The sequence below is a fragment of the Microtus oregoni genome, unplaced genomic scaffold (genome assembly GCF_018167655.1).
Source record: "Microtus oregoni isolate MIOR12 unplaced genomic scaffold, Mior012 000025F_ref0000491, whole genome shotgun sequence".
NCBI lineage: Eukaryota > Metazoa > Chordata > Mammalia > Rodentia > Cricetidae > Microtus > Microtus oregoni.
In genome coordinates, this window is record NW_024543084.1 from 4,496,066 (window position 1) to 4,523,778 (window position 27,713).

A 27,713-nucleotide genomic window follows, 5' to 3' on the forward strand; every position below is an offset into this window, starting at 1 on the left:
CTGAACGAGAGACAAAGGAAATAGAACTGGCAGTTTGTAAGTGTGAAGTCCTTGGACACTTTGTCCCCTCAAATGAGGCTCCTGAAAGTGAGTTCTGATTCATTCCTCCCACGTCATATATTAACAACATAGAACAGCAGAGATGTGAGAAACGATGACCCGGGTAATTACTTGCTAACTTAGAATCCAGTGTCATCATAAGTCTTCTACATAGCTCTGCACAGACTATGATGTCAGCATCTACTTACTATTCCCTTCTCTGCTCTCATTGTTTTCATTCTCAGTTACAGCTGTACAGTGGTTCAGAGAGACGAGAATGACTCATCCACCGTGTGTTGCAAAAAAGACTATCACCAGCAATAACTGTGTTTCTTTCCACTTACACATCTCTCCCTCTCCTGCAAACCTTTACTGTTTTGAATATTTAACTTAAAAAAAATCATTGTTTCAACATTACCATGAGACTTTAATATTTTATTATAATCATTACTGTGCAAAAAAAATGTCAAAGGACAATCCTGTTGCTGCATTTTTTTAATTGAGCTGCTGTCCAAGGTCCTAAACCAAGGTGACATTTTAACATCAGCAGATTCCTTTAATGAAAGTCTCAGAAGAGTGGTCCTGGATTAGGTCAACTGTAACTGTTGTTTCCATTTAAATTGCATTGAGTTGTATTGGCAAGCTAGAGCAGAAAAACCTCAAGCTGCCACTTACTGTAGTGTCTGATATTTGGAAAATCCAGGAGTCCTGTCACTGAGATGTAATGTATGTAACACTATGGATTAACTCGAAACAGTTTAGAGGGAAAGCACCCATTCACCTGTGAGAAGTTCTTTCCTGACACTGTAGTGATGATTCAAGGAAGCTTGCAGTGTTCATAGTATTTGGAATTGTCAGCAAATGGATTCCAAAAGGGCCGCCTTGGCTCACAAGAATATTAATAAGTAGCAAATAAATAGTTACAAATTAGTTGCTGAGAGAAAATTGCTCTCTGTGCTATTAAGACAGAGAAGGTCCTTAGAGATTAGTGTTGTTGGCCAGATATTAATTTTTATCGACATTTATATTATACCTCTGAACATCAGGAAAAAAATAAAAATGGAATCAAATCAGGTCAAACAAATACAAATGAGGAGATATTGCTGAGAACTGCATGAACATCTAAGCATCTAAACTAAAATTAAACATGAACAGCCCTACCTGTGAATCATGCTGTGGGGGAAAATACAGAGAGGTTATTTAGAAAATCTTGGTGGTAGACAAGCAGGGTAACAAAAAGGGTTCAAATTGCTAATTTATTTTGCTTAAAGAGCTTATCAAGTCACAGGAAGGATTTCAGACATTCATAAAGTGGCTTACAATCAATTTCAGAGCCCGGCATATTTGTCTAGAATCAAAGCCCTGTTGCTTTTAGTCGCTGAACAGAACTGGGCACAGCATGCTATAGAGAGATTGCAGGGAGATATTTGCCTACCATAGTTTGTTTTTTCTTCTCTTTTGTAAGTGACTAAAACATATGTAGGATATAAGATTTGATTTGAAGCAAGTTCTAGCTAGTTGATCACCTTAAATTACAACTTAAAGCTTCATTGCTCCCTTTCTGACCTCTCTGGAAATTCCCTTATTCTTTTAAGAGATGTATTTCTCAGGGAATGTCATAGGGATATAGGAGTCCTAGTATTAGAACAAGAGTCAGTTTGTTTCATAGGGGAAAATGTGTATTTTGTCACTTTTGTAAAATGTATTTTTATTAAAACCCAAATATCCATGCTTCTCAAAAGTGAAATAAAGTTTGATGCTTGCTTAGGCATAAAAATACCTGTTCTCCAAATTATAGGACCTGTGCACTACAATTTTGCTGCTGAGGTTTTTGAACATTTTACGGAGTGCAGATTTGAAACCCCTTTATAGTTTATGAACAGAAATAAGCTTCTCTGGAAAAAAAAAAAGGAACGTGATTTGCAAAGTTTTTCAAAAAAGTGCTAGTTTGCATCTGCAAGGTTATAGGGATGTTTTTTTTTATTTTTTATTGAAAAAAAATTTCCACCTCCTCCCAACCTCCCATTTCCCTCCACCTCCTCCCTCCCCTCTCCCCCTCTCCCCACTCCTCTCCCCCTCCCTCTCCAGTCCAAAGAGCAGTCAGGGTTCCCTGCCCTGTGGAAAGTCCAAGGTCCTCCCCCCTCCATCCAGGTGTAGGAAGGTGAACATCAAAACTGGCTAGGCTCCCACAAAGCCAGAACATGAAGTAGGATCAAACCCCCGTGCCATTGACCTTGGCTTCTCATCAGACCCTTATTGTCCGCCATGAGATTTTATCCCATGCTTTTTCAGTCCCAGTACAGCTGGCCTTGGTGAACTTCCAATAGATCAGCCCCACTGTCTGAGTGGGAAACTTCATTTCTATGGTCCTGTTTCCTATTTGGGGGGATGCGTATCCATGCGGTACCTGAGGCTTCCCATTTGCTTAAAGGAGGGACCTAGTTCTACCTACGTTCTAGGTTTAACTATCAAACCTAACACTTTTTGTATAGCTCCATGTTCTCCCGCAATGAGAGTAACTTTGCCACATCCTCTGTACATTGTTTAACAGACACAACTTTATGAGCAATAACTATTTTTATGAAAATTTATAGATTAGCAACATGGGGAAGTGACTAACCTCCGAAACTGCTCATCTACTTTTGTTTCTATTATACAGATAAAGTATCCAGGTACAAACTGGGGCCCTGCTTGTCTGGTAATATTGATTTTGCTGTTGCTGGTCATAACTGATGTCAGGTGTGTTTCTCTTCAAAACTAAGCAAAATCAAAGCCATACCATTATACTTCAACCACTTTGAAAGTTTCTCTTGTGTTGCCTTGTGTTGTTTAGCTGCTTCTGGAAGCAGTACAAACAGAAACAAAGGAAGACTGTAGTCTTCTCCATGTAAATTGAAGTCAATACCATGATTCTGAGTATTTCTGGTCATTTGTTTTGTTTTTTATTTTTATTTATTTATTTATTTTTTTTTTAAGAATGGCAAGGCTCCAGCCTGGTCAACAGAGCTAGTTCCATGACAGGCTCCAAAGCCACAGAGAAACCCTGTCTCGAAAAATAAAAAAAAAAAAAAGAACAAACAAACAAAAAACAAAAACAAAAGAATGACAAGACCACAGAAGCCTGAATTTGTCCCTACTATAATTCTGAAGCCTTGGACTACACATATAGTAGGCCTAGCCTTTTTCTCCATCTATCTACCCATACATCCACCCACCTGTCCATCATCAATTCATCTTGTACTCGTCCATTCGAGATAAGCTTACTATGACCAATTTCTCGTATATTTTCATTGAGTGCTTCCAAATAGAATGAATTAACATTACCATGATAACAAAGATGAAACATTTCCTGGACTTAATCATCGGCTGTTCCTATTTCTCATTTACAACATAGTTCAGATGACTGTTTACTGATAAAGATAGCAATCAGAAAGGAAATTGCAATTACTAAGGAAGCTTAGGGCATCTGGGGGGAAACAATTGTCTAGAGTTTATGATGCTAAGACCAGGCAATAGTGAGCCTGTGGCTAAAAAAGATCAATTAATTGGCAGTTTCATTGATATTCAAACATGGAGTGAGATGAACACATCATATTGTTAAAGTAGTTCCCCAATGATCATGAATAAAATGAATAATATATTGTATAAAGTGCTCAAAATAAACATAAACTATTTATTATTCTGTTTATTTTCTTGTGATAGCTCAGTGTCTTTAATTTAAATGTGATTGTTATTTCAATGGCTATTTCTAGCAACTTGGTAATTTTCTAGGATAATAAAAGAATTCATTTTTACCAATAACATCTCACAAAGCAATATACATTAGAGTGGACTTTCATTGAATTTGAAGCATGTCTATCTTAATACTGGATTTTAATAGCTGCATTTACTCTGTGATACAATACTTCCTGTTCAAAATTCACTTAAAAGGTGTTTAAGGAAGTATTTACCTGAATAGAATTGAGCATAATAGTTTTTTCATATAATTAAAAGTACCTTTAAAACATGCATAAATATCAAATTTACTTTTTTTCAAACTGGGCTGTATAGAGAGCTAAGGAAGTTTCAGAATTAATTAAACTTAGATCCAACCTCTAATTTACATATGTGTATATGTAGTAAACTATTTATTTAATGCTCTCACAATGATTAGGTAAATGACCCATTTCTTGTAGTCTAAGGGTGACACTAGTGACAGTTTCTTCCCTTTTTAAAACACTTTTCAACTTGAACAGACATCTAGGATGTATCTTGGAGGGGAGCACAAGCTACCATAGCCTGCAGGACTCATATTTCTATTTCCTTGTATGTTTTCAACCGAAGGGGATGGTGATCATATTACACCACCTTAGTTTAGCTGAATTCACCTTTTCCCTGAGGGATCCCTCATGAAGGCTTCCCTATGTATCAACAACTGTGAGATTTAAGGTCTATCCCGGCAAGCCAAGGCTCTCTTCTGGATACCACATTTCTCTATCTTGTTTGAGATTAAGAAAGAACTTTAAAAAAATAATTTGAAATATTTTAAAGAATACTTGTAATAGAAGTCATTTTATGTGGCTAATTGAAAATAAATTTATATCTGCCTAGTGTATTTGCACACTGAAGCGCTGTGAGGAAATGCAATAATTTACTGAGTGGAGGGTGGAGAAAGAGTTGTGGCCCTAATCAATCAAATTACCAGAACAGACAAAAGATAGTTAAATCAGGGGAGTTAAGAGAAAGTGCGGTTGTCCCAAATCCATGATGTTCTAGAGCAGTGGTCCCCAAGCTTCCTAATGATGCTACCCTTTAATACAGTTCCTTATGTTATGGTGACCCCCAACCATAAAACGATATTCATTGCTACTTCATAACTATAATTTTGCTACTGTTTTGAATTGCGCATAAATATCTGATATGCAGGCTATCTGATATGCAGTCCTGGTTAAAGGACCGTTCAACCCCCAAGACATCGTAGTGGCCAACAGGTTGAAACATGCTGTCCTAGATGAAGGTCAAGACTACCCGCAGCTTGTCCAGCAGCCGCATACACTGAGAGCAGCTCAGCAAGGAAACACATAATGGATTTCTCGGGTTGCTTCTGGGCTGATATAAGAAGGAATTGAATGATAGGAAATCAATATAATGGACAAACTGTTTCTTTTCTAACTTTGTTGATGGTTCATCAATAGAGACTCGAAGAGAAAAATCATTAGATCAGGTCAGATTTATTTTGGCTAAGTCCTCAAGTGAAGGAATGCCCAGGTGGACAACACGTGACTGTAAAAGAAGGTCATTTTCAGATGAACTCCTCAGGAATGTGTGTCTGTGCCTCTAAATCTAAATGCAAGTCTGTTTAATATGTGTATTTCTGTGTGTATCTGAACAATGCCTTTAGCTTCCAGTTAAGCTTTTATTCTGCAACTCATTAGCTTGTATTCAGTGACACAGAGCTTCTTACAGCATCCAGATGTGCTGATCTGCAATGAACTTACTTTAACCCTTGTTTAAAAAAAGAAACACAATAGGTGTAATATACTTGAATAGAAACAAAAAGCAAAGAAAACTGGAAATGTTTTAGATCCTATTGAATGTTCAGACATCCACTGGATTTCTTTTCCTATTTTAATTTTCATTTTCTATATTTTACATACCAACCAGTTTCCCTTTCCCTCTCTTTTTCCTTCCCCTCATCTTTCCCCTCATCTACCCCCTCTGCATTCACTCCTCCTCCACCTCCATTCAGAAAGGGACAAGCCTCCCATGGGCTTGCCCAAAGCATGGTACATCAAGTTGAGCCAGCATTGATTTCTTCCCCTTGTGTCCAGGCAGGGCCAGGTAATCCAACATGGAGAACAGGTAACTAAAAGCCAAATAAATACCAGGGAGAGATCCTGCTCTCACTGTTAGAAGCCTTGCTAAGAGACCAAGCTACATGATTGTCACATACATAATGAGGGCCTATGTTGGTTCCAGTCAGGCTGCCTGGCTGTTGGTCCAGCATCTGTGAGCTCCTGAAATTTCAGGTCAGCTGCCTCTATGGTTTTCCCCTTCATGACCTCCTGGTTGGTATAGTCTTTCCTTCCTTTCTTCCTCAAGATTCTTAGAGCTCAGCGTAGTGCTTGTCTGTGGATCTCCAAAATATTTAAATAACTCAAGAAACTAAACAACAATATACCAAATAATTCGGTTAAAAATGAATTATTTTTAATACAGATCTAGGCATAGAGTTCTCAGTAGAAGAATCTGAAATGGCTGAAACCCACTTAAAGAATTGCTTAACATCTTCAGTCATAAGGTAAATGCAAATCAAAATGACTCTGAGATTCCACCTTAGAGCTTTCAAATAGCTAACATCAAAAACACTGGTGACAGCTTATGTTGGAGAGGATGTGGAGTAAGGGAAACAGTTCTCCACTTCTAGTGGCAGTGAAATCTGCACAGCCACTTCAGAAATTGGTTAAGGCAGTATCTTAAAATTGGGACTCAATCTCCCTCAAGACCAAGTTATACCAATTTTCAGCATATACCCAATGGATGCTCAATCATATCACAAGGACACATGCTCAACTCTTTACATAGCAGCATCATTAATAATAGCCAGAACATGGGAACAACCTAGATGTACCCCAACTGTAGAATGGATAAGGAAAATGTGGTACATTTACACAATGCAGTACTACTCTGTTGTAAAAAATAAAAATGATGAGCTAATGAAATTTATAGGCAAAGATATGTAACTAGAAAAAAAAATGTCATTCTGAGTGAGGTAACCCAGACCCAGAAAGACAGTCATAATATGTACTCACTCATACATTAGGTTATTAGGATTAAAGCATAGAACAACCAACCTACAATCCATAACCCCAGAGGGGTTAGATAACAAGGAGAGCCCAACTAGGGATGGATGCATAGATTTCCTTGGGAAGGGGAAGTAAAAAAGTTCTCCTGGTAAACTGTGGGGTTGGGAAAGTAGAGAAATGTAAGCTAGACAGAGCAGGTTGGGTGGGCAGGGTGTGGGAGGCAGGTTGGAGGTAGAATGGAATGGTAACAAAAGAGAGATCTTAATGGGGGGGGGGATTGGGGGTATATGGATAAACCAGGTGTCTGGAAAAAAACCCAGGAACCTACAAGGATGACTCCAACTAAGACTCTTAACAGTGGTGGAGAGTGTGCCTGAACTGGCCTTCTGTTGAAAGCAGATTGATGGTTTCCCTAATTGTCATCAAAGATACTCCATCCAGTCCACTGGATTTCCGTATTTAACAGGCTTTCTTAATACAGATCATCAATATTCCCTTTCCGACTTGTATTTAACAGTAGAGAGAGGTATTCCACCACCTAGCAATGTGCTCAGGCCAGATACTTGTTTATTAAAACTAATAAAGTTGTCATAATTTACACACTAATCTTTCACCAACCCATCCTTCTCTTTAACTCCTGACCCCCACCTAAGGTATACACCAACAGTCTGTTGCCTTACCATTCTTCTTTGGATTTTATCTCATCAGTTTACTCTCTGAAAAATTTCTCATAATTGATATATATTTTAATAGCTTAATAATAATTCTTAATACATTTTTACCCCAAAATATTTCAGCAAGTGAGAGCCTTAAACTTAACAAAGGAATTCCTGCCTCAAGGTTCTAATATAAACTCCTTTTAATTATTATAAATAAAAACCTGTAAGTTGCATTCATAGTTTCTTGAGTATCTCCACAAGTTTTGTGAATCATATTCGCCAAAAATCCTAGGTTGGACCATGTTCAAGAGCACATTGTCTTAAGGTGTCACTTTCCCATTGTTTCCCATTGCTGTATGCTGACAGAATTTAATAATCATCATCTGAAGCTGCCATCATAAAATGGCATGGGGTTGGTGAGTTGCACGCTGGACATTTATTTTCTCATATTTACAACAAGAAAGTCAAGATCAAGCTGCTTGTAGATCTGGTCTCATCAGAGAATTTTTCATGCCAGATCCTTTCTCAGTACATGTAACCCTGTTGTCACTCAACATATCCAGTGTTTTCTGTTAAGGACATTACCAGCTTGGATTTGAGCCTACACTTAAGACCTCATTAGGTGTATTCACCTCTTTGAAGAGCCTGCTTTTGATTGTTTACTAGAATCTTAAAAATTCAGAGTGATACAGTTCAGCAGATGACCATTATGGATCTGATAGAACCATGTTAAAAGAAGTAGAATATGATACATAACCGGATGGTCAAGAAGGAACAGCCTTTGCCATTTGTTACTTTTTAATTCAATTAAAGTATTGATCTGTGCACATGCATCTCCTCTCCCCTATCCATTGCAGTTTTTCCTCAAGGGAGAATCTCACTCTCAGTATTTGGCTATTACTAGAAGATACCTGTGTGAAGAGACTTTCTCCCTTCCAGGAGGGAGCTTAATATGATCAGGAAGACAAGGGTCACAAACCCAACACTAGTATACCTTATAAGATATTTAACTTAGAAAGGGATGCTTATTTAGTCTACAAAATATTGATATGGGAGTCCCCTCTGTGTGTTGTGATTACCATTAATGAATAAAGAAACTGCTTGGCCTGTTGATAGGGCAGAACTTAGGTAGGCAGAGAGAACTGAACTAAATGCTGGGAGAAAGAAGGGCATAGTCAGGGAGATGACATGGAGCCGTCAGCGACAGATGCTGGGAATTTTTCCCGGTAAGTTACAGCCTCATGGCAATACACAGGTTAATGGAGATGGGTTAAATAAAGATATAAGAGTTAGCCAATAACAAGTTAGAGATAATGGGCCAAGTAGTGATTTAATTAATAAGTTTCTGTGTGATTATTTCAGTTCTGGACAGCCAGGGTGAACAAGCAGCCTCCTTACAACAAAATATCCACAGGAGCATCAGTTGAACCCACTTCTCCTTTACCCACCCAGCCCCATTTTCTTCACATTGAGGCTCTGAAAGTTGCTTAAATTAACATTAGCATGGCACCTAAAAAGCATTCCTTTTCAACATTTCAGAACTGCTGACTGAAGCAACATCATGTAGATACAAATGCGACGTAAAATTCTCTGGCAAGCATTAGAGGATTTGTACTTTCTAATTTAATATTTTTAGCATGTAATTTAAACACCTGGAACAAAGACCTGTCACTTGGTGGGGTCTTAATGAATGCCTGTTAATTGATTAAGCATTCGTCTCTTGTGCTTCCCTGGCAGTCTGCACTTATCTTTGTCAGCACTCACGGTGATGCACAATCATCACACATTCCATTTGTCTCCCAAACAGTCCCTTGCATTCACTTCTGTGTCCACAGGACGTCACAAACACTTGGCACATAGCAGGTAATAGATGAGTGTTTCATGATCAAAAGATTCAAAGATTTTAGCAGTGATGCTGATATCGCTGGTTATCGTGGTAACACATATGTGGAAAGTATCCATGTCTCTAGAAACTTCCAGATCTTTTATTTTATGACCCTTGTCTCTTGAGAAGGTATAATTCTAATATTGAGGATAGTCTCCAAGAACTCAAAAATCCCCCAAATAATAAAGAATATTATTTATAAATCCACGATACAGTGTAGACAGTTGAGTTGCACCCTTTCCTGGAAGGAGTTTGATGTCTGAATCAAGAATACTACAATAAGAAGGTGAATCCAAAGACAAACATATAGTCATCCTCCTGAATATTAACCTTCATCAGGCGATGAAAGGAGACAGAGACAGAGACCCACATTGGAGCACCGGACAGAAATCTCAAGGTCCAAATCAGGAGCAGAAGGAGAGGGAGCACGAGCAAGGAACTCAGGACCGCGAGGGGTGCACCCACACATTGAGACAATGGGGATGTTCTATCGGGAACTCACCAAGGCCAGCTGGCCTGGGTCTGAAAAAGCCTGGGATAAAACGGGACTAGCTGAACATAGTGGACAATGAGGACTACTGAGAACTCAAGAATAATGGCAATGGGTTTTTGATCCTACTGCACGTACTGGCTTTGGGGGAGCCTAGGCAGTTTGGATGCTCACCTTACTAGACCTGGATAGAGGTGGGCAGTCCTTGGGCTTCCCACAGGTCAGGGAATCCTGATTGCTCTTCGAGCTGATGAGGGAGGGGGACTTGATCGGGGGGAGGGGGAGGGAAATGGGAGTTGGTGGCGGGGAGGAGGCAGAAATCCTTAATAAATAAATAAATTTATATAAAAAAAAGAAAGCTCTTATGTCTTATTATTAGATATTTTCTCACAGTCACTAAAGAGGTTAGCTTGGCTGAAGTCTAGTGATGTTGTGTAGAAAAAACAGTGAGGAATAATCCAAACCAATGAAGATTCCAGAAGGAAATGAAACAGTTCCATCATCAATTAGGTTGCACTGATTTTTCTTAGGACTTGCACACCCTCACCCTAAAATTGGTTGGTAATACATGTTCAATCCGTTCTACATCTGTTTGCTTGTCAGTAATTTGGTAGTTTGATCCTCTACTGATCAGGGAGAGGAAATGAAAAAGAAATGAGTTACATTGTGCAGTGTGTAGTTTCATCTATTAAAGTTCTAGTGATAAAAAAATATTTTGGGCCTAATATAAGGAACAGAAGTTATCAATAGAATGCAATATTATGAGATTTTAAGCAGTTCCAAGGATTATAGTGTGTATACACAGTTTAAAATATATATTCCTTATTATTTTTCATTTTAACATAATAAGAATTCTTATAAATCTGTTTTAAAATAGCATCAAATAATTGGAAAAATTATACTTGCAATATTAAAATTTCTTGGATTTCTACGCTGAAATGTTTTTCTCTTGCATAATGGATCTAGAGGTAGCTATAATTCTTTTCAGTACGAAATGAAACACGAAGTATAGAGAGTTAATTTTGCACAATGCTGCTAGAGAATTGGAAACAAGTAACATGTAGAATTTCTTTCTGGTCTGTCATTACTGCATGACCGTAGACAGTTTGATTGAACTCAGATTGTGTTTGCTGGGAGTTTATTACTTGCCTAACACAGTGCGAGTACTGAAAGCATAACGATGAGATGGGTGTTGAATCTTTCCTGTGTTCGTTCTTAAAGGATCCAAGCAGCTCAGAGCACAGAGAACAAAATCTAGGCAGACAGTAAAGTCTAAACAATAGGAAGTCTTGAAACTGTTTAACTTTGAGAAATTCCTGATTTTACCCACATTGCTGGGGCAAAACGGGTATTCACAGACTATGAAAGGCAGCGTGTGATCGTTACGACTGCACTACAATAAAAAGGTGGAGCATGATGGGGCCTTGAGATTCTCTCCAGTGATTTTAGACTTTTTTTCCACAAACTAGCCTGTTTCAGAATGAGTTCATAAAAGTTGCTAATTATTTCCAAACATACACTTAGTCGTTTTGTTTAATCCAAACAGTTTTTTTCAACGTTTTTGATTTTAAAGTTACAAATTTTACTACTAAAGAAAACCCCTCCTGTCCTGGGCGTGGGAGGGCGCTGGTGCTGCGAGGAGTCGCCAGCGGTCGGGCCGCGTGGGCTCTCACAAGGCAGCTCGCGGCTTCCGGCCTCGCAGGCCTGCTCAAGATGTCATGCATGCTCCCGCATCTGCACAATGGCTGGCAGGTAGACCAGGCCATCCTGTTGGAGGAGGACCGCGTGGTCATCATTTGTTTCGGACACGACTGGGACCCACTTGCATGAAGATGGACGAGGTTCTGTACAGCTTTGCCGAAAAGGCAAACGGTGTTGGTGTCGCTTGTGCTCCTGGCATCCTCTGGTTCTCCAGCCTGACAGGCCTATCTGCTGCCAATATGAACATCCGCCGTGCTCGGCCCGATGATCTGATGAACATGCAGCACTGCAACCTGCTGTGCCTGCCCGAGAACTACCAGATGAAGTACTACTTCTACCACGGCCTCTCTTGGCCCCAGCTCTCCTACATTGCTGAGGATGAGGATGGCAAGATCGTGGGCTATGTCCTGGCCAAGATGGAGGAGGACCCCAATGATGTCCCTCATGGACACATCACCTCACTGGCTGTGAAACGTTCCCACCTGCGCCTCGGCCTGGCCCAGAAGCTGATGGACCAGGCCTCACGGGCCATGATCGAGAACTTCAGCGCCAAGTATGTATCCCTGCATGTGAGGAAGAGCAACAGGGCGGACCTGCAACTTTATTCCAACACCCTGAACTTCCAGGTTAGTGAGGTGGAACCTAAGTACTATGCAGATGGAGAAGATGCGTACGCCATGAAACGAGACCTCTCCCAGATGGCGGAGGAGCTGAGACGGCAGCTGGTGCTGAAGAAGGGCAGATACGTGGTTCTGGGTTCCAAGGAGAATCAGGGCAGCACACTTCCTGGTTCTGAAGAGGCCTGTCGGCAGAACCTGGCTGGAGATGACAGTGGCAGTGACAGCAAAGACAGCGCTGATGTTCAAGACAGCTTGCAAGACTTGGATTCCACCTCCTAGAGCCCGCTCAAGCATCGTAGGTTCTTGCATTTTAGCCACAGTTTTCTTGGGAACCCTGGCTCCACTCTGCAGTATCTACTCTGGAGTCACCCACAGTGACCCAAATGGCTTCTCATTGTCAGCACTTAGCAGCAGCCTTCCACATAGCCTAAACATGAAGGCATTCCAGGACACAGAAGCTGCTGTGCAGGAGCCAAGGAACTTTGAGGACTGCCATGGCAGCACCATCCTTGGCTTCTCCCATGCTGCCGGCTGCTGTATTCGGTCTGCAGTTGTCCTGTACTGATTGTGTGTATGCTGTAGGGTTTTGCCTAGAATGCCAAACAGGAAGTGGTGATAACTCAGGAAACTCCCCAGCTTTCAGCGTTTGCCATTATTTGGGTTTTCATTTTTGAATAAGCAGGACCATCGGTAGTCCTTATGCCCTCTGCCTCTGTCTGGTGGAAGTTACCTACTCTTGCCTTCTATGGAAACTGCCCATGCCCTGCCCTCCCTCTTTGAAGAAGACTGTTCCCTTTTGGTGGGAGGAGATAGGTGTTGGACTTCTGCACAAGCAGAATTTGTAGATCTTAAGTAAAGGACAAGCAGAAATCAAATTGTAATCTCTGACCCCCCTCCCCAATAAAATTATTAAAAAGGGGAAAAAAAAGAAAACCCCTCCTGCTAAACTAACTGAATTTAGGACAGAATGTATAAGGCATTGAATGTCATTATTGAAAGGCTTTTATGGCTTTATTAAGTACTTTCACCTTCATTTTTATGAAATACCTTAGAGAAATTACTTAGAAGGTGAAGTATATTTTAACTCATGGTTTAAAGGCATTCCAGTCTATAAATCAGAAGTAGCAACACGTCATCTCAGTCCATCTTAATAGACATGGGAAAGTGTCAAGTTTCACATGGTAGGGCCCAGTGACAGAGAACCCTGGCCAGAGCAAAAATGTATGTAATGTTCCAGATCATCACCCAGCAAACTTCTCCTATTGAGGACATAATTTCAAAAGCTTCCAAAAGTAGTGGTGGAACCATATGAAAAACACATGAACCTGTAGAAGACATTGATTCAACATACAGTTGTCGACATGTATTTTATGGACATAAAATATCACAAGTAACTCAATGGAAGTGTGATAACCATGGAAGGACACTGAGTCTGTAGTCAAATGAATGTGCATTTCAATCTGGGTGTCACAGCCTTTTTGATGAGCCCTTGGAAACAGATACTCAAGATCTTTAAGCCACAGTAACTATCTGTGAAGAAAGAGAACATTTTAAGTTTATGAGTTCCACCTTTAACACAACTTGTAGCATATTGATGTAGGAGGGTCATCTGTCTATGTGGTACCTTCATTGGTTAATAAAGAGACTGCCTTGGCCTTTTAATAGGGCAGAAAATTAGGTGGGCAGAGTAGACAGAACAGAATGCTGGGAAGAAGACACTGAGGCAGACACCATGCTTCTCCTACCCAAGACGAATGGTGGTTAAAATCTTCCCGGTAAGCCACCACTTCATGGTGGTACAGAGATTATTAGAAATGGGTTAATCAAGATGTGAGAGTTAGCCAATAAGAGGCTAGAACTAATGGGCCAGGCAGTGTTTAAATGAATACAGTTTTTGTGTTGTTATTTTGGGTGTAAAGCTAGCTGTGCAGGAGCCAGGCAGGACAAAAAGCAGGCCTGCTCGACTCATCACTACAGCATATGGCAATTCTAGATTCATTCTGCCTGTAGGCTTGGAAAAAGACTAGGGGGGATTAAGGCAAAAATTGCTACAGTAGTAGCCTAAGTGCTACAGGTTGGACCAACGAATTGAGTGAGATAAAAGCATCTATTGAGCACTACCACTTTGAAGTGGTAGAGGTAGCTTCCACATTTGTCCAGATCAGGAAGTTTCTGTGACACAAAATATTTGGAACTGATAAGTCACTTTTTTAAAAGATACTCAGCTAGCCGGGCGGTGGTGGCGCACGCCTTTAATCCCAGCACTCGGGAGGCAGAGGCAGGCAGATCTCTGTGAGTTCGAGGCCAGCCTGGTCTACAAAGGGAGTTTCAGGACAGGCTCCAAAACCACAGAGAAACCCTGTCTCGAAAAACCAAAAAGAAAAAAAAAGAAAAAAAAGGAAAGATACTCAGCTAATGAACAGCCCAACTTTCTATTTGTACCTAGAATCTCCTGATTGTAGAAGGAAGTCATTACAATATTCTCTTTTTTTTGTTTTAATATTCTTAATGATGACCATGTGAAATTTCTTGGGGCTTTACTGACACAATTAATTTACCAGTGACACATCTTTAGAAATGTTATTTCTCTGGAGAATATGAGTGTGTGTCTCTCTCTCTGTGTGTGTGTGTGTGTGTGTGTGTGTGTGTGTGTGTGTGTGTATGTGTGTGTGCTATATATGTATGTATATATGCGTATTTATTGATATATTTGATTAAACAGTCATCTGTGTAAGAAATGTAAGTAAGTGTATGAGTTGGTTATAAACAAAATGTTTGCCTTTATTCTTTATTACAAAAACTCTATAAAATATTATTTAAAAACTGGAGGCACCAAATGGATAAATTTTTATCCTTTGAGCTCAAACCATCAGATGAATAGCAAATAAGTAGCTGAAATAAGAATCTGAATGTCATCTAACATCCTGTGCTAGAGATGCATCTCATTACATCAGAGAGTGGCTGGTAACATCACAAGATGTGAATAGATGCTAGGAGATTTTTGCTGAGAAGAGAACGATTCTGGGACAACAGTGGTGGCAGGGACAAGTCATCAAGTGATGCCTCCAGTAACCAGCCAGAGAAGATGGCTAAGTTGCTTTCTAACAAGAAAGATAAAGAACAGACTTTATATGCATTATGCATGCTATACAACACATAGGGAATGAGGGGCATGGCTCCAGCGAGGGAGCAGTGGGGAGCAAGCACTAATTGAACTTAGGCAGCTCTCCTAGGGTTTTAAGAAAAGTTGAAACTCTTAAAGTTCAAATTTAAAAATCTGGAGGGTTTGGGGAGCAGTGTCCAATAAAATGAGCTAGGTAACAAAAGTATTTGAGTAAGAAGGCACTTCAAAATAATGTGTAGTGTGGGAAGCTGATCTTCTAAGCTTGAGGAGTTGAGAGACTGCTTCATAATATATTTTAACATTTACTGTTGGAATAAGAGAAAGACTAGTTAATGAAGCAGAGCAGGGCACAATGGCTTCAGCTTCCAAGGCCTCGGTACAAGTCATTTACTGTCAAAGCTATCCCTGACCTAGGCATTAATGGAAATAAGTCACAAATGCATCATGGCTCCGGACAACCCTTTGAGCTCACCATTTTTCCCCGCTTCTTATTAAAATCGACTACTGTTTTTTTATTTTTATTTGAGCCCTGAATGTCTGCCACTAATATGTGTAAAATCTCTCAGCTGAATCACAAGATAATTGGCATCTGTTGAGGTATCAGGAAAATATTAAGGAGGAAATGATGAAAACAGATAAAATTGATTGGAGAGGCTACCCCAGACACATGTGTAATGAGAGATTTTCTTGCATCAGAGTGTGTCAGGCATACTTGAGAAAAATACATAGGAAAAGAAGCTGGTATTTGAAAGCTGGATTCAGCAGAACCAGCTAATATTCACATGATCAAAGCAAGTTAGACCCTCTGCCCCCCTCCTGGGCCCCGGGCTTCTGTCCTTTGCATCCCCCGCAATCCTCTTTGGAAGATGCTACATTTGGGGTGCTTGTTGAAGATGAAGTGGCTCTGGTTGAGTTCTCTGCCCGCAGGATTCATTTCAAAAAGCTCAGGACAGGGATTGGTGTGTGGGCGTTGAATGAAAGAACTTCAAAATTAAAAATAATATTCCTCTAGAACTCAAAAAAAAAATGAACTGAAAATCCAATGTGACCTGGCACACATCCAGAATGGATTTTCTCTCCGTACCAGGAGTAATGCAAATCGTTTCGAAGTCAAATGGTGATCCCATGAAAGCTTTTAATTTCACATGAAAGAGAATCACCTATAATAATTGTTATGAATACCTAAAAGCAGACTAAGATGAGCCATAGATTAACCATTGCTGTTTAATTTAGCACCCTAGAGGGGAAAACACCATGCAATTATGCTTAATCACCAAATAGTGACACATATTAGTCTTCCCTTGTTGTCTCTGCAACAGCATGCAAAGTCTGTGGTAAGTGCACCCTCATAACACCAGGAATATATCACAGTCCTGTAGCCTGTCTTGAGGTTGGAAATGTTAACTATTTATTCTACACCTTAATGTTTTAGAGTCTGAATTCTAAGATGACTTTTCCTGAAATCATGGAATTGTCCTTGTTGGGGGACATATAAAAATCACTGAGGAGTCCTCAGTACCGATGTTGAAAATGTCCTGTTTATCCAATTATATACAAGCAGATTAACCTTTCCTTTTGTGTTGTAATTATTGCGCAAAATGGCAAGGTTCACCTGGTGAGACTATGGCATTCTTTAATGAGCTCACTTACATAAAGCCTTTGATTAAAGCAGAAACAAGAGAAATGGGAGCCATTAACCCAACTTGAACAGAAAAAAAAAAAGCAACCATTTGAGTCAGCTCAGAGTAGAGAGATGAGAGTGCCGTCCTGGGCGTAGCTTCTGGCTGTCTATGTCTGTAAACAGTATTTTTTCTCCGGTCTCACATCTTCCTCCTGGATTAGGACAATCACTCTTGAACTGGCCATTTTGTATCTTGATTTTTTTCCCCTTTCATGTGAAAATCCCTCCCCATCAATAGCTGAAAAGTTCTATTGAGCACTTTTGCTCAAAAGGCTTCTAAATCTCCCATCCTAATATGTACCTACTTTAGCTCATCTAATCATCAAGACTATTCTTGCAGGGAGCCCTGGGGAATCTATAAAGGGAGGGACTTCTCCAGGGGCATATATCTTAACAATGATCGTGGTGAGACGTAAAGGCACACACTGCAGTGAAGAATATGAGGAAGGCATGCATGATTCTCCTGGCGAATCTCAGAGGAGTCTCAGAGAAGGAGATCTGCAGGGCTGCTCGGAGAGTCCTTGGAGTTTACCATCTAGAGAAATAAGTGGATGCTATGACCGAAAACAGGGTAAGGAAAAAGCCCACCTTGTGCCCATGGCTTAACCCTCTGCATGTAGAGTGGAGAATATTGTGCAAAGAATGTTACTAAGAGAAAAATGAACATTTAGAGGGGGCCTCACTGGGAGAACAGCCATGTAAACAAGATGAATGTCTAGAGTGGTTTGGATAATGGATTAAGTCTGGATGTGGGGGCAGGAATAAAGCCAGCCACAGTTCAAAAACTACTTAACAAGGACATGAGCAGTGCTTGTCTGTTCAGATACCAATTAGGAAAAATACCAATGCAACTGATATTAGAGTTTAAGAAAATTGGAGAAATATGAAGAGACATGGTGTCAGTCTAGTAATGTATTAACAGAGAAACGACGTCAGGGGAAGAGATCAGGAGTCAGTTCTTTGGAACACTTTTTAAGGACCTTGTCAGATTCTCTCACAGTAGCTCAAATGGAAGCCATAGTTCCCTGAGAAATTTCTATTTGGATTCAATCTCAAGTTCTCCTTAAATGCAATCATACCTTCTCTATCTGTTGCTTGCAGTTTCATGTCCAAACCATTCAAACTTCCTTCAGGTACAAATCTGCACATGATGGCAGCTCAGGAGCCAGCCAGTGTCTTACCTGTCGGAGCCATGTAACATCATAGCACATTTGTTTCATTATGAAATGTGGTTCCAGTGTCTCATATGAAAGTTGGTTGTTGTTTTGGCTTTGGTTTTAGTATTTTTTTAACTTTCCTTTTGTAGAATTATGAGCAGTAGAACAGTGGAGGTAATCTTTTCATAATTTCTAATAAGACCTCAAAGTGTTTGCGAAAAATCAAATATCTAACAATTTTGGATTCTCTAGGTGATAATACAATCCTTACTACGTGTCTTGAACTTTGACCCCAATTGATTATTCTCCTAGGTCACATGAGTGTCAGATTTCAAAGAAGTGAATCTGAGCATCAAAATGAAACTCCCTCCTCTGTATAATTCTTTCAATAAATGACAATTACATGCTCTGTGATCAGTGCTGTTCAAAGCGCTATCCCGACAGCTTGAACAACGTGCACAAGGCACGCGCTGCCAGAGTTTACAGTACACTAGTGAGACCTTTGTCAGCAAAGAGTAGTTTGTCTCAGGGATATGATTATAATATTCAAGTATTATTGAAATGATACCTTACCAATTCTTTGTGTTTTGAAATGTGAATAGAAATTTAATAAAGTTTTCCTTCAAAAGCTGTAGCCTTATCAGAAATCTAGTGGGCTGGCAGATTTCAGGTTGCAGGTGTATTTATTTGTGTTTATTCAGCAACATGTAATGTTGTTTCTACTTCTTCTTTCACTAAAAATAAAACCTGAGTATGAACCTCAGCAGCACAGCTCTTCAATATCATGTCTTTTGAGTTGATTTTTTTTTCATTTTCCTAACAGATATTCCTAGAACAAATAAATAAAGTATCTGGTATCAAAGCAACATATTCCAGAGACAAGGACACATTTTATTTAGCCTGCTGATAATGTCGTGTTTGCTTGAGTTTTGCCATCTCTAATGTCCCAACTTTCTTTTTCTGTATGTCATGCTTTTAGTAGGTGACAAAGTTCAAAGTACAACCGATATCCATTCTTGCAATTCTCCGGTAGGGAGGGTTTGTGAAACTTGCCATTACTGAGTGTGCACTAGAGAAATGCAAAACATCTCTAAGACAGAACGTCTGTTGGAAAGCCATATTATCTCTCTAGAGGTCGTCTGTGGTGGCGTCAGAGTACAGAGCACACAAAATAGGGAACTCTTTTTTTATTGCAGTTTCAATAAAATGTAAAAAACTATGCATCACACAAGAATTTAATTAATCAGATAAACATTATTATCCAAAATTTACTTTTGAGAGCCTAGAGGCATCAAATCATTAACTTAAAAATTAGATTTGTAAATTGTATGACTATTAAACATATCTATCCAATAGAACTGGAACAATACCTTCTTGGAGTTTCTTTTTACTTTACTCACGGTTGTTTACCCCAGTGCATAGTCCAATCACAGATGGGAACTGAAAATAATGATAGAGTCACATCTCTACCAAGCAGAGGCTTTGAGGTTGGTGCCTGAAAATCACTAATTTCTAAGATCTCCCTGATGATTCTGATGTATGACCATTTGGAAAGCAGTTGCTTTTCTCTTTTACCGATAATGGCAATGATAAGATTATATTTATTCTTGTGGCTTGATTAGAATTATGGAAGGAAATAAAGAGAAGGGAGAATAAGAGAATAAAGTAAATTATTTAAATTATAATCAACAGATTTTCTACTTTGTTTTTAGCATTCTGCGACTCAGTGTCCCTCAAAGTGTACATTTAGAACAAACACTTGCATCAAGATAACTCTAAGTTCTACTTGGAAATATGTCTCTCTCTCTCTCTTTAAGTATGTGTGTGTGCTTGTGCATACATATATATATATATATACACATAAATCTATATATTCATATAGTAATATATACATATATATTTAGTAGTATATTTATATAATATATATAATTATCATATATCTACATGTATATAGAAATAGTTTGCAATAGTAGCAATAAATATAGCAGCACACAACTACTGTATTTGAAAAAAAATAAGGGGCCCCTTTTCTCCCAAGCTTTAGAGGTCATTGCAAGAAAGAGTGCAAGAATTTGAAATAGTGGATTTCTTTGATGAAAATTAGTTCGAAAGACATGAATGTCATACAAGTGAATCCACAGCATCTTTGCCTGCAGGCACAAGACCTGTGCAAGATCAAACCATCCCAGTTTCCACAATCGGTGAGGGAGGGGCTCAGAATATATCCTGCAACAAATAAAATGTGCATATTTATTGTATATTTTAGTTCCCAATGGGCACAGTCACAAGTTGCCACATGGAAGCTTTCACTAATCATGGAAATAAAGCTATTAATTGAAGCTTAAAGATGACATCTGGGTTAAATAACTGGCTAAATCTATCCAAAATCAAAAACAAGAGTTAACATTTTGTGGTGAGCAGAGAAGTCTTAATTAAATGTGGAAGGATCACACAAAGTCCTGAGCGAAAGTACATTATTGACAGGGACAAATGGCTCAGATCTATGAGAATTGGCAGTCTCCCTATGCTCTATGTGTGGATACTGGCAATGTGTACAAAACCTATTAACTGCAGCTTCTGCCTCTTGGAAGCTTACAGCCTGATGCTGCTTGCCTACAGGCACCTCCTCTGCTGCATGTGATAAAGGTGTTAAGCTTCTAGGTTGTGGCATTGTTGGTGCCAATGCACCCCCTGCGTCCAACTTTTCTTTATATGTGTCTGTTCCTTCATCACATCCATCACCACCTAGTCAGGTTGCTGGAACCATGCTGTAGTCTGTGTGACAGCACTTTGTAAGACTATATATACTATATAGTCTATTGTCTCACGTGGAAAATGACTTAGCTTTCCACCATCCAAATTTGCTATTCCCCAGGCCAAGTTTTCAGACATCTCCAATATCAGATGCAGGATTCATCACTCTCTATGGCTAGACAGATGAGTGAGAAAGCAAAGCCTACTTTGTCTTGATACTGACAGGACAGGTTCCAGTAAAGGTATGTCTTGAAAGGTTTTTTTTTTTTTAAAAAAAAAAAACATGCTTTCCCAACAACATTTTTAAATGATTGAATGTGCTGAGGAATGCAAGCACAAAGTGAAGATTTTTTTCCATAACCTCTGGCCTTACAGCCTTTCTCCAGAGCAGCAGTGCAGGGGCTTGGAAGAAATATATTACAACTACTCCTCACTTGACTGTCCAACTCAAGCGGAGGGTTCTCTGTATAACTACAGAGGCCTGAAGGATCTTGACAGCAGACATATACAAGTCGGTACAAGACGATCCTTCTCGCAAATCAACTGAATATATTGTGTTCTCATAGGTGTCTCTTTACACTTATTTCTCAATACTTCTTCATGCAGTCCAGTATTTTTTTCAGAAATAAATTTTATACCATACACATATATAAGTATGATATGAAAACAACCAATGCTATAATTAGTACCTTTCTCCCGAACATTTACAGAGAGTGTAAATGAGGTTGATTCTGATAACAGCCTTGTGTCTGTGAGACAGGGCACCTGCATTAACATTTGGTTTGCACACCATTAGCTAACTGACCAGCTAATACACATTTGTTTTTAAGCTGGAGTGCTTATGGTCACAAGTTTTATGCTGGTAGTGGTGTTTATTTTTGGATGACTAACATGAAGCAGGAAGGAAGTATGTGACTTTATCAACTGTAGACTTTTAACTCTGGCAAAACAGAAAAAAAATAAAATGTTTCTTTCTAAATAGAGGGACAAAATAATATGTGTAGTGATTAACAAGTCTAATTACCAAAATGAAAAATAGAACTTTATATGCTTATCTATTTAATTATTTAAAAGCTGTCCTGTATTAAAGTATTGGCCCAAGCCAGAACAACCATGATAATCATTATATTTTTAAATAAAGAAAGATGTCAAACACACAAAAGGTTATCATACGTTTGTTTTACTGTTATATATATATATATATATATATCATATATATATATAACATATATATATATTCCTTCTCCATCCTTGGATTATCATCCACATATGATAGCTGTAACCCATCTGACTCTGTCAGTTGTAACTAAGCCAAGTTATACTTATTTATCTCCTAGTGTGCCATTATAATTGAAACTCTATGGCTTAATTATGTCAGCGGAATTCCAGTTCATCTGCTGAGGAGGAGAGTGAAGCATTAATTGCCTTCTAAAGTTTCCGAACACAATGACATAGCCTGCCTGCATGGCTATTACATTTTTAGTAAGAGAGTCTGTGTTAGAGCTGTTCTGAGCTACAAGTTACTGCCCCAGAATGGTGCCCTGAAACACCAACATGAAGATGAAATTCTTAATTAAAAGATAATGTGAAAAAGTTTGAAGCAGGGAAGAGTAAAAGGTTGTGGAATTATTTACTCAGTAATTAAAGCAGCTGATGCAATTTGTTTTCATAATGACAGCTTGATGATTTCATGTAATTATTTTCATGATTATGTTGAGTATTTGTATTTGTATTTTAAATATTAAATTAAGCATCCCACACTCATTACTAAATTATTTTGACAATATTGCACTTTATTTCCTGCTTACTCCTCATTGTAATATCCTTTTTTGACTGAGCACAGTCTTTTAAAAATGTAAAATGTGAAAAACTACTGTAAATTTACATCTAGAGTACTTATACAAGTAGACTTTGAGTTGGGTGTTTCTTTCCTAAAACATTCAAAATGATAAAACATTTTGAATACTGAATATATTGAAACAAAGTTTTAAGATTTTGTAAGTAAGATTATTTTACACTGTGTAAATTCACGTTTATTTTTCAATTCAGAAATAGAATTTTCCTCCCAGCCAGGGGGCGCCATTGCACGCCTTTAATCACAGCACTTAGGAGGGAGAGGCAAGGCTGATCTCAGTGAGTTCTAGGCCAGCCTCGTCTACAAGAGCTAGTTCCAGGACAAGCAACTTAGTTACAGAGATACACTGTCTCAGAAAAAAACAAGATTTCATCCGTAAAATGAAGAGTTGACAGCTAGTTTTACTGTGAACTTGGCCATATTTGCTATCTTTTTAGCAGACCTTGTCTCTCAGCTTTGTTATTGATGTGATTTAGGACTTCAGATGCTTTTTTTCAATTTTTCATGATATTGCGTTTATTAAGTGGATGTAGGTGTCTTGTTATAATTAATATTGAGAAGTTTGCTACTGCTCAAGACACTGGCTTTTATTGGTCATAACATCTTCATGAAATGTGAACGAAATTTGGTGAAAGTCATAACGCCACATTTATGAAGTGTCTTCATAATGACAGTTCCTATCACCTCCACATCTTAGTTTCCCAAGTTTGAAAGCAGCGATAACAATACAAATCTCACCGTGGAGAAGGACATTAATCAGAGGATGCTTTTAATATTGTCACAATATTGCAATGATTCTTTATTTTCTAAATTTCTTTTGTTATACAATACATCCCAACCAAGAGGAAAATGCAATGACTCTTTTTTAAAGATTAAGCATCTTCTGCTTTAGATTTCAGCAAGTTTCCCAAGGGGACAGAGGAAAGCTGTTCTTTTTTCTGCCTCAATATAAAAACAGTAAATTCCCACATCAGGCACCAGAAACATGCCAGTTTTAGTTTTACTTCTTATGCACCTATTCAATGGAAGGATCCAGCATAAAGCTGAGGGAGGTTAAGTGGTAAATAGAATAACTGTAGAAAATTATACTCAGTGGGGAAAAGTGTGGAGAAAAATAAATTACTCACAAAAAAATCATATGCATGGTGCAAATTAACAATGCCCTGTTCCTCAGGGACAGGCATTCCACAGTGAGGCAGTGCTGCCATTAAATAATCAAACATCATTTCCTAAAGTATTGCTGACTGAAAAATTTAGAGTAAAGTTATTTCAATTATTTAGTCACTTGAAGAGAGACATGGGGGTTTAAAGGAATGCTCTCAAAAGGATCAGCAAAGGTGATGAACCCACAGAATAGTCCTCAGCAAGAAAAATGAAGGATAGAAGAAAGTAGCCAGCTGCAGGGAAATGCACCCTGGGAAAAAAGTACCAAGATGCTTCCCCCACCCATTATCACCTAAAAGAAATAACAAGAAGTGTTCCCTACCCATTATCAGTCACCTAATGTCCCCTCTCCTGTTCCAGACTGGGGAGAATGACATATCTCACACATTGTTCCCCACAGATGGCTAAAAGAAGGATTGTTCTGTCCTCCTCTCTGTCTCCGTCTCATTTCTCTGTCTCTCTTCTTTCCTTCTCATACAATCAAAAATTAATAAGACCGAATTTTCCAGAATGCCATTCTGAGAATTTCATAATAATGTAGACTCAAAAACAGCACTTAGTCAAAGTGAATGATTTCAAAGTCCAGAATCAATCAGTACCCATGGAATTTAATTCCCTATATCTATAAAATATCAATGAGAATATGATGGTTGTCTCCAGTGAAGGCAATTCTTCATTGATATGCTAGACGCTTTTAGGCCATAGCTCTGAACATTAACTCTCTGGCTGTTTGCTGTAATCTGGCTAAACCTAGAGCAGGCTCAATTGTAGCCCTAGAGGACAGGAAGTAATCTTTATCCAGGCCCTGTTGATTGTCATCTCTCATTGCCTTCCACTTATCTGAGTTCTGATCATCCCCCAAATCCTACACTGGGAGGATGATGGAAGGGACAATCAGAAAGCTCCATGCCAGATAAAGAAGTTGTGGTGTACAGAGGTATTCAAAAAAGAAGAAGTCATCGGTGGAAACTTGGTAGGCAGCAGAGAATGTCCCGCTCCACAGCTTTGTACTTGCACATCCTTCTTCAAGCCAGTAGTACAGTACTGGAGACAGCTGCACAGCATTGGAATCAATTGCACAGTACTGGGCCCAGCTGCCCTTCAGTGAGTCCAACTACACAGTCCTTAGACCAGTTCCATACTATTGAAACAAGCTGCATAGTTTTGGGACCAGTTGCATAGCCCTGGGAGCAGCTGCACATCTCTAGGACCAGCCCAGCTGCAGAACACTTGGATGAGCTGCACAGACCTGGGGTCAGCTGTATAATACTGGGGTCAGCTCAAGAGGATGTAAGGAAGACAATATGAAACATATATGGTGTTCATAGTATGGTGATAGGTGACTTGGTTGTTTAGGTAAGAAACACATTCAGGAAGGAACTAAGACAAAATATGCAATACTCAATTTCCCTATTTATATAAAACTAAATACCCCTTGAAGGTTTGCACAAAATCTTCTGCTGAGCTCCCAATAGATCAGCTCCAATGTCTCAGTGGGTGGGTGCACCCCTCGTGGTACCGACTTCTTTGCTCATGTTCTACCTCCTTCTGCTCCTCATTGGGACCTTGGGAGCTCAGTCCAGTGCTCCAGTGTGGGTCTCTGTCTCTATCTCCATCCATCACCAGATGAAGGTTCTATGATGATATGCAAGATATTTGTCAGTATTGCTCTAGGATAGGGTCATTTCAGGTTCCCTATCCTCAGCTGCCCAAGGAACTAACTGGGGACCTCGGCTTGGGCACCTGGGAGACCCTCTAGGGTCAGGTCTCTTGCCAACCCTAAAGTGGCTCCCTTAACTAAGAATTGTGGTTCCGTGCTCCCCTGTCCAACCTTCCTTTATCTCAATCCTCCTGTTTCCCCAAGGCCCCCCCTCCTTCCCTTCTAACTTTTCTCTCCCAATCTCCCCTTACCCCCATCACACCCCACCCCCAAGATCCCAATTTTCTCCCCGGCAATTTTGTCTACTTCCCTTAGCCAAGAGGATAACTATATGCTTTTCCTTGGGTTCACCTTCTTACTTAGCTTCTTTAGATTCACCTATTGTAGACTCCGTGACCCTTATTTATAGATAGAAACCAATTATGAGTGAGTACATCCCATATTCATCTTTTTGGGTCTGGGATACCTCACTCAGGATAGTGTTTTCTATTTCCATCCATTTGCATGCAAAATTTGAGAAATCATTGTTTTTTTCCGCAGCGTAGTACTCTAATGTGTATATATTCCATACTTTCTTCATCCATTCTTCCATTGAAGGGCATCTAGGTTGTTTCCAGGTTCTGGCTATTACAAATAATACTGCTATGAACATAGTTGAACAAATGCTTTTGTCATATGATAGGGCATCTCTTGGGTATATTCCCAAGAGTGGTATTGCTGGGTCCAGGGGTAGGCTGATCCCGAATTTCCTGAGAAACCGAAACACTGACTTCCACAGTGGTTGCACAAGATTGCATTCCCACCAGCAATGGATGAGGGTACCCCTTCCTCCACAGCCTCTCCAGCAAAGGCTATCCTTGGTTTTTTGACTTTAGCCATTCTGACAGGTATAAGATGATATCTCAAAGTTGTTTTGATTTGCATTTCCCTGATTGCTAAGGAAGTTGAGCACGACCTTAGGTGTCTTTTGGCCATTTGAACTTCTTCTGTTGAGAATTCTCTGTTCAGTTCAGTGCCCCATTTTTTAATTGGGTTAATTAGCATTTTAAAGTCTAGTTTCTTGAGTTCTCTATATATTTTGGAGATCAGCCCTTTGTCTGTTGCGGGGTTGGTAAAGATCTTCTCCCAGTCAGTAGGTTGCCTTTGTGTCTTAGTGACAGTGTCCTTTGCCTTACAGAAGCTTCTCAGTTTTAGTAGGTCCCATTGGCCAGCTGGACTGTGACTGAAAAAGCATGGGATAAAACTGGACTCTCTGAACATGGTGAACAATGAGGGCTGATGAGACGCCAAGGACAATGGCACGGGGTTTTGATCCTGCTTAATGTGCTGGCTTTGTGGGAGCCTAGCCAGTTTGGAGGTTCACCTTCCTAGATATGGACGGAGGTGGGAGGACCTAGGACTTACCACAGGGCAGAAAACCCTGACTGCTCTTTGGACTGGAGAGGGAGGGGAAAACTAGTGGGGGGAGGGGGAGAAGGGTGGGAGGAGAGGGAGAAGTGTGGGAGGAGGGGGAGGGAAATGGGAGGCTGGGAGGAGGTGGAAACTTGTTTTTTTTTGTTTTTTTTTTTTTACTCCTTTTCTCAATAAAAGAAAAAGTAAAAAAAAAAATAAAAAAAAATCTTCTGCTTCTGGTGTTGATGGAGCCTCGCATTCCAATCAATGTTTCAATAATCCATCGAAATATGGAGAATGATCAAAACCATCCTTGATATTTATTTTTATATAAGTTTATATGTTATAGTTAATTTTTAATGTTTCTCTTTCATAATGATTACCATCAAAACTTGTTATCATGTATGGCTCATGATTGTACTATCAAATTTAGGAAGCCTTGTAAATGAGATGCAGCTTAGCATTAATCCAAACCCAGGAAGCTCCACACAGCAATCTTGACATGGTCTTATTGTGCAAATATTTCCAGAAAACTGAGGCCTACATTGGGGATGAATAATTTAGAGTGAATAATTGAGCCAACATTACTGTTTAATGCTTATTCTGGATAAAACTCCTATTTCCAGTAGTAACAGTAAAGAGTAGGGCAGCATATAGGCTCTGCCTCCAGGAACTGACAATTTGATGCGGTTTACATGAATTTTCTAGGACAGACATAAATAAAAGACTTTCAGCCAAGATCAAGGC

General features: G+C 39.4%; 2 protein-coding genes across 2 annotated transcripts in view; both read left to right on the plus strand.

Moving 5' to 3' along the window:
* Window positions 1–27,713, plus strand: part of Lrp1b (LDL receptor related protein 1B) — a 1,777,071-nt gene that overhangs the window by 397,192 nt on the left and 1,352,166 nt on the right. The window lies entirely within an intron of this gene.
* LOC121462682 (N-alpha-acetyltransferase 11-like) lies at window positions 11,779–12,458 on the plus strand. The gene has a single exon (XM_041674487.1). It carries the CDS (start codon window positions 11,799–11,801, stop codon window positions 12,456–12,458), a length of 660 nt encoding a protein of 219 aa, XP_041530421.1. The 5' UTR covers window positions 11,779–11,798.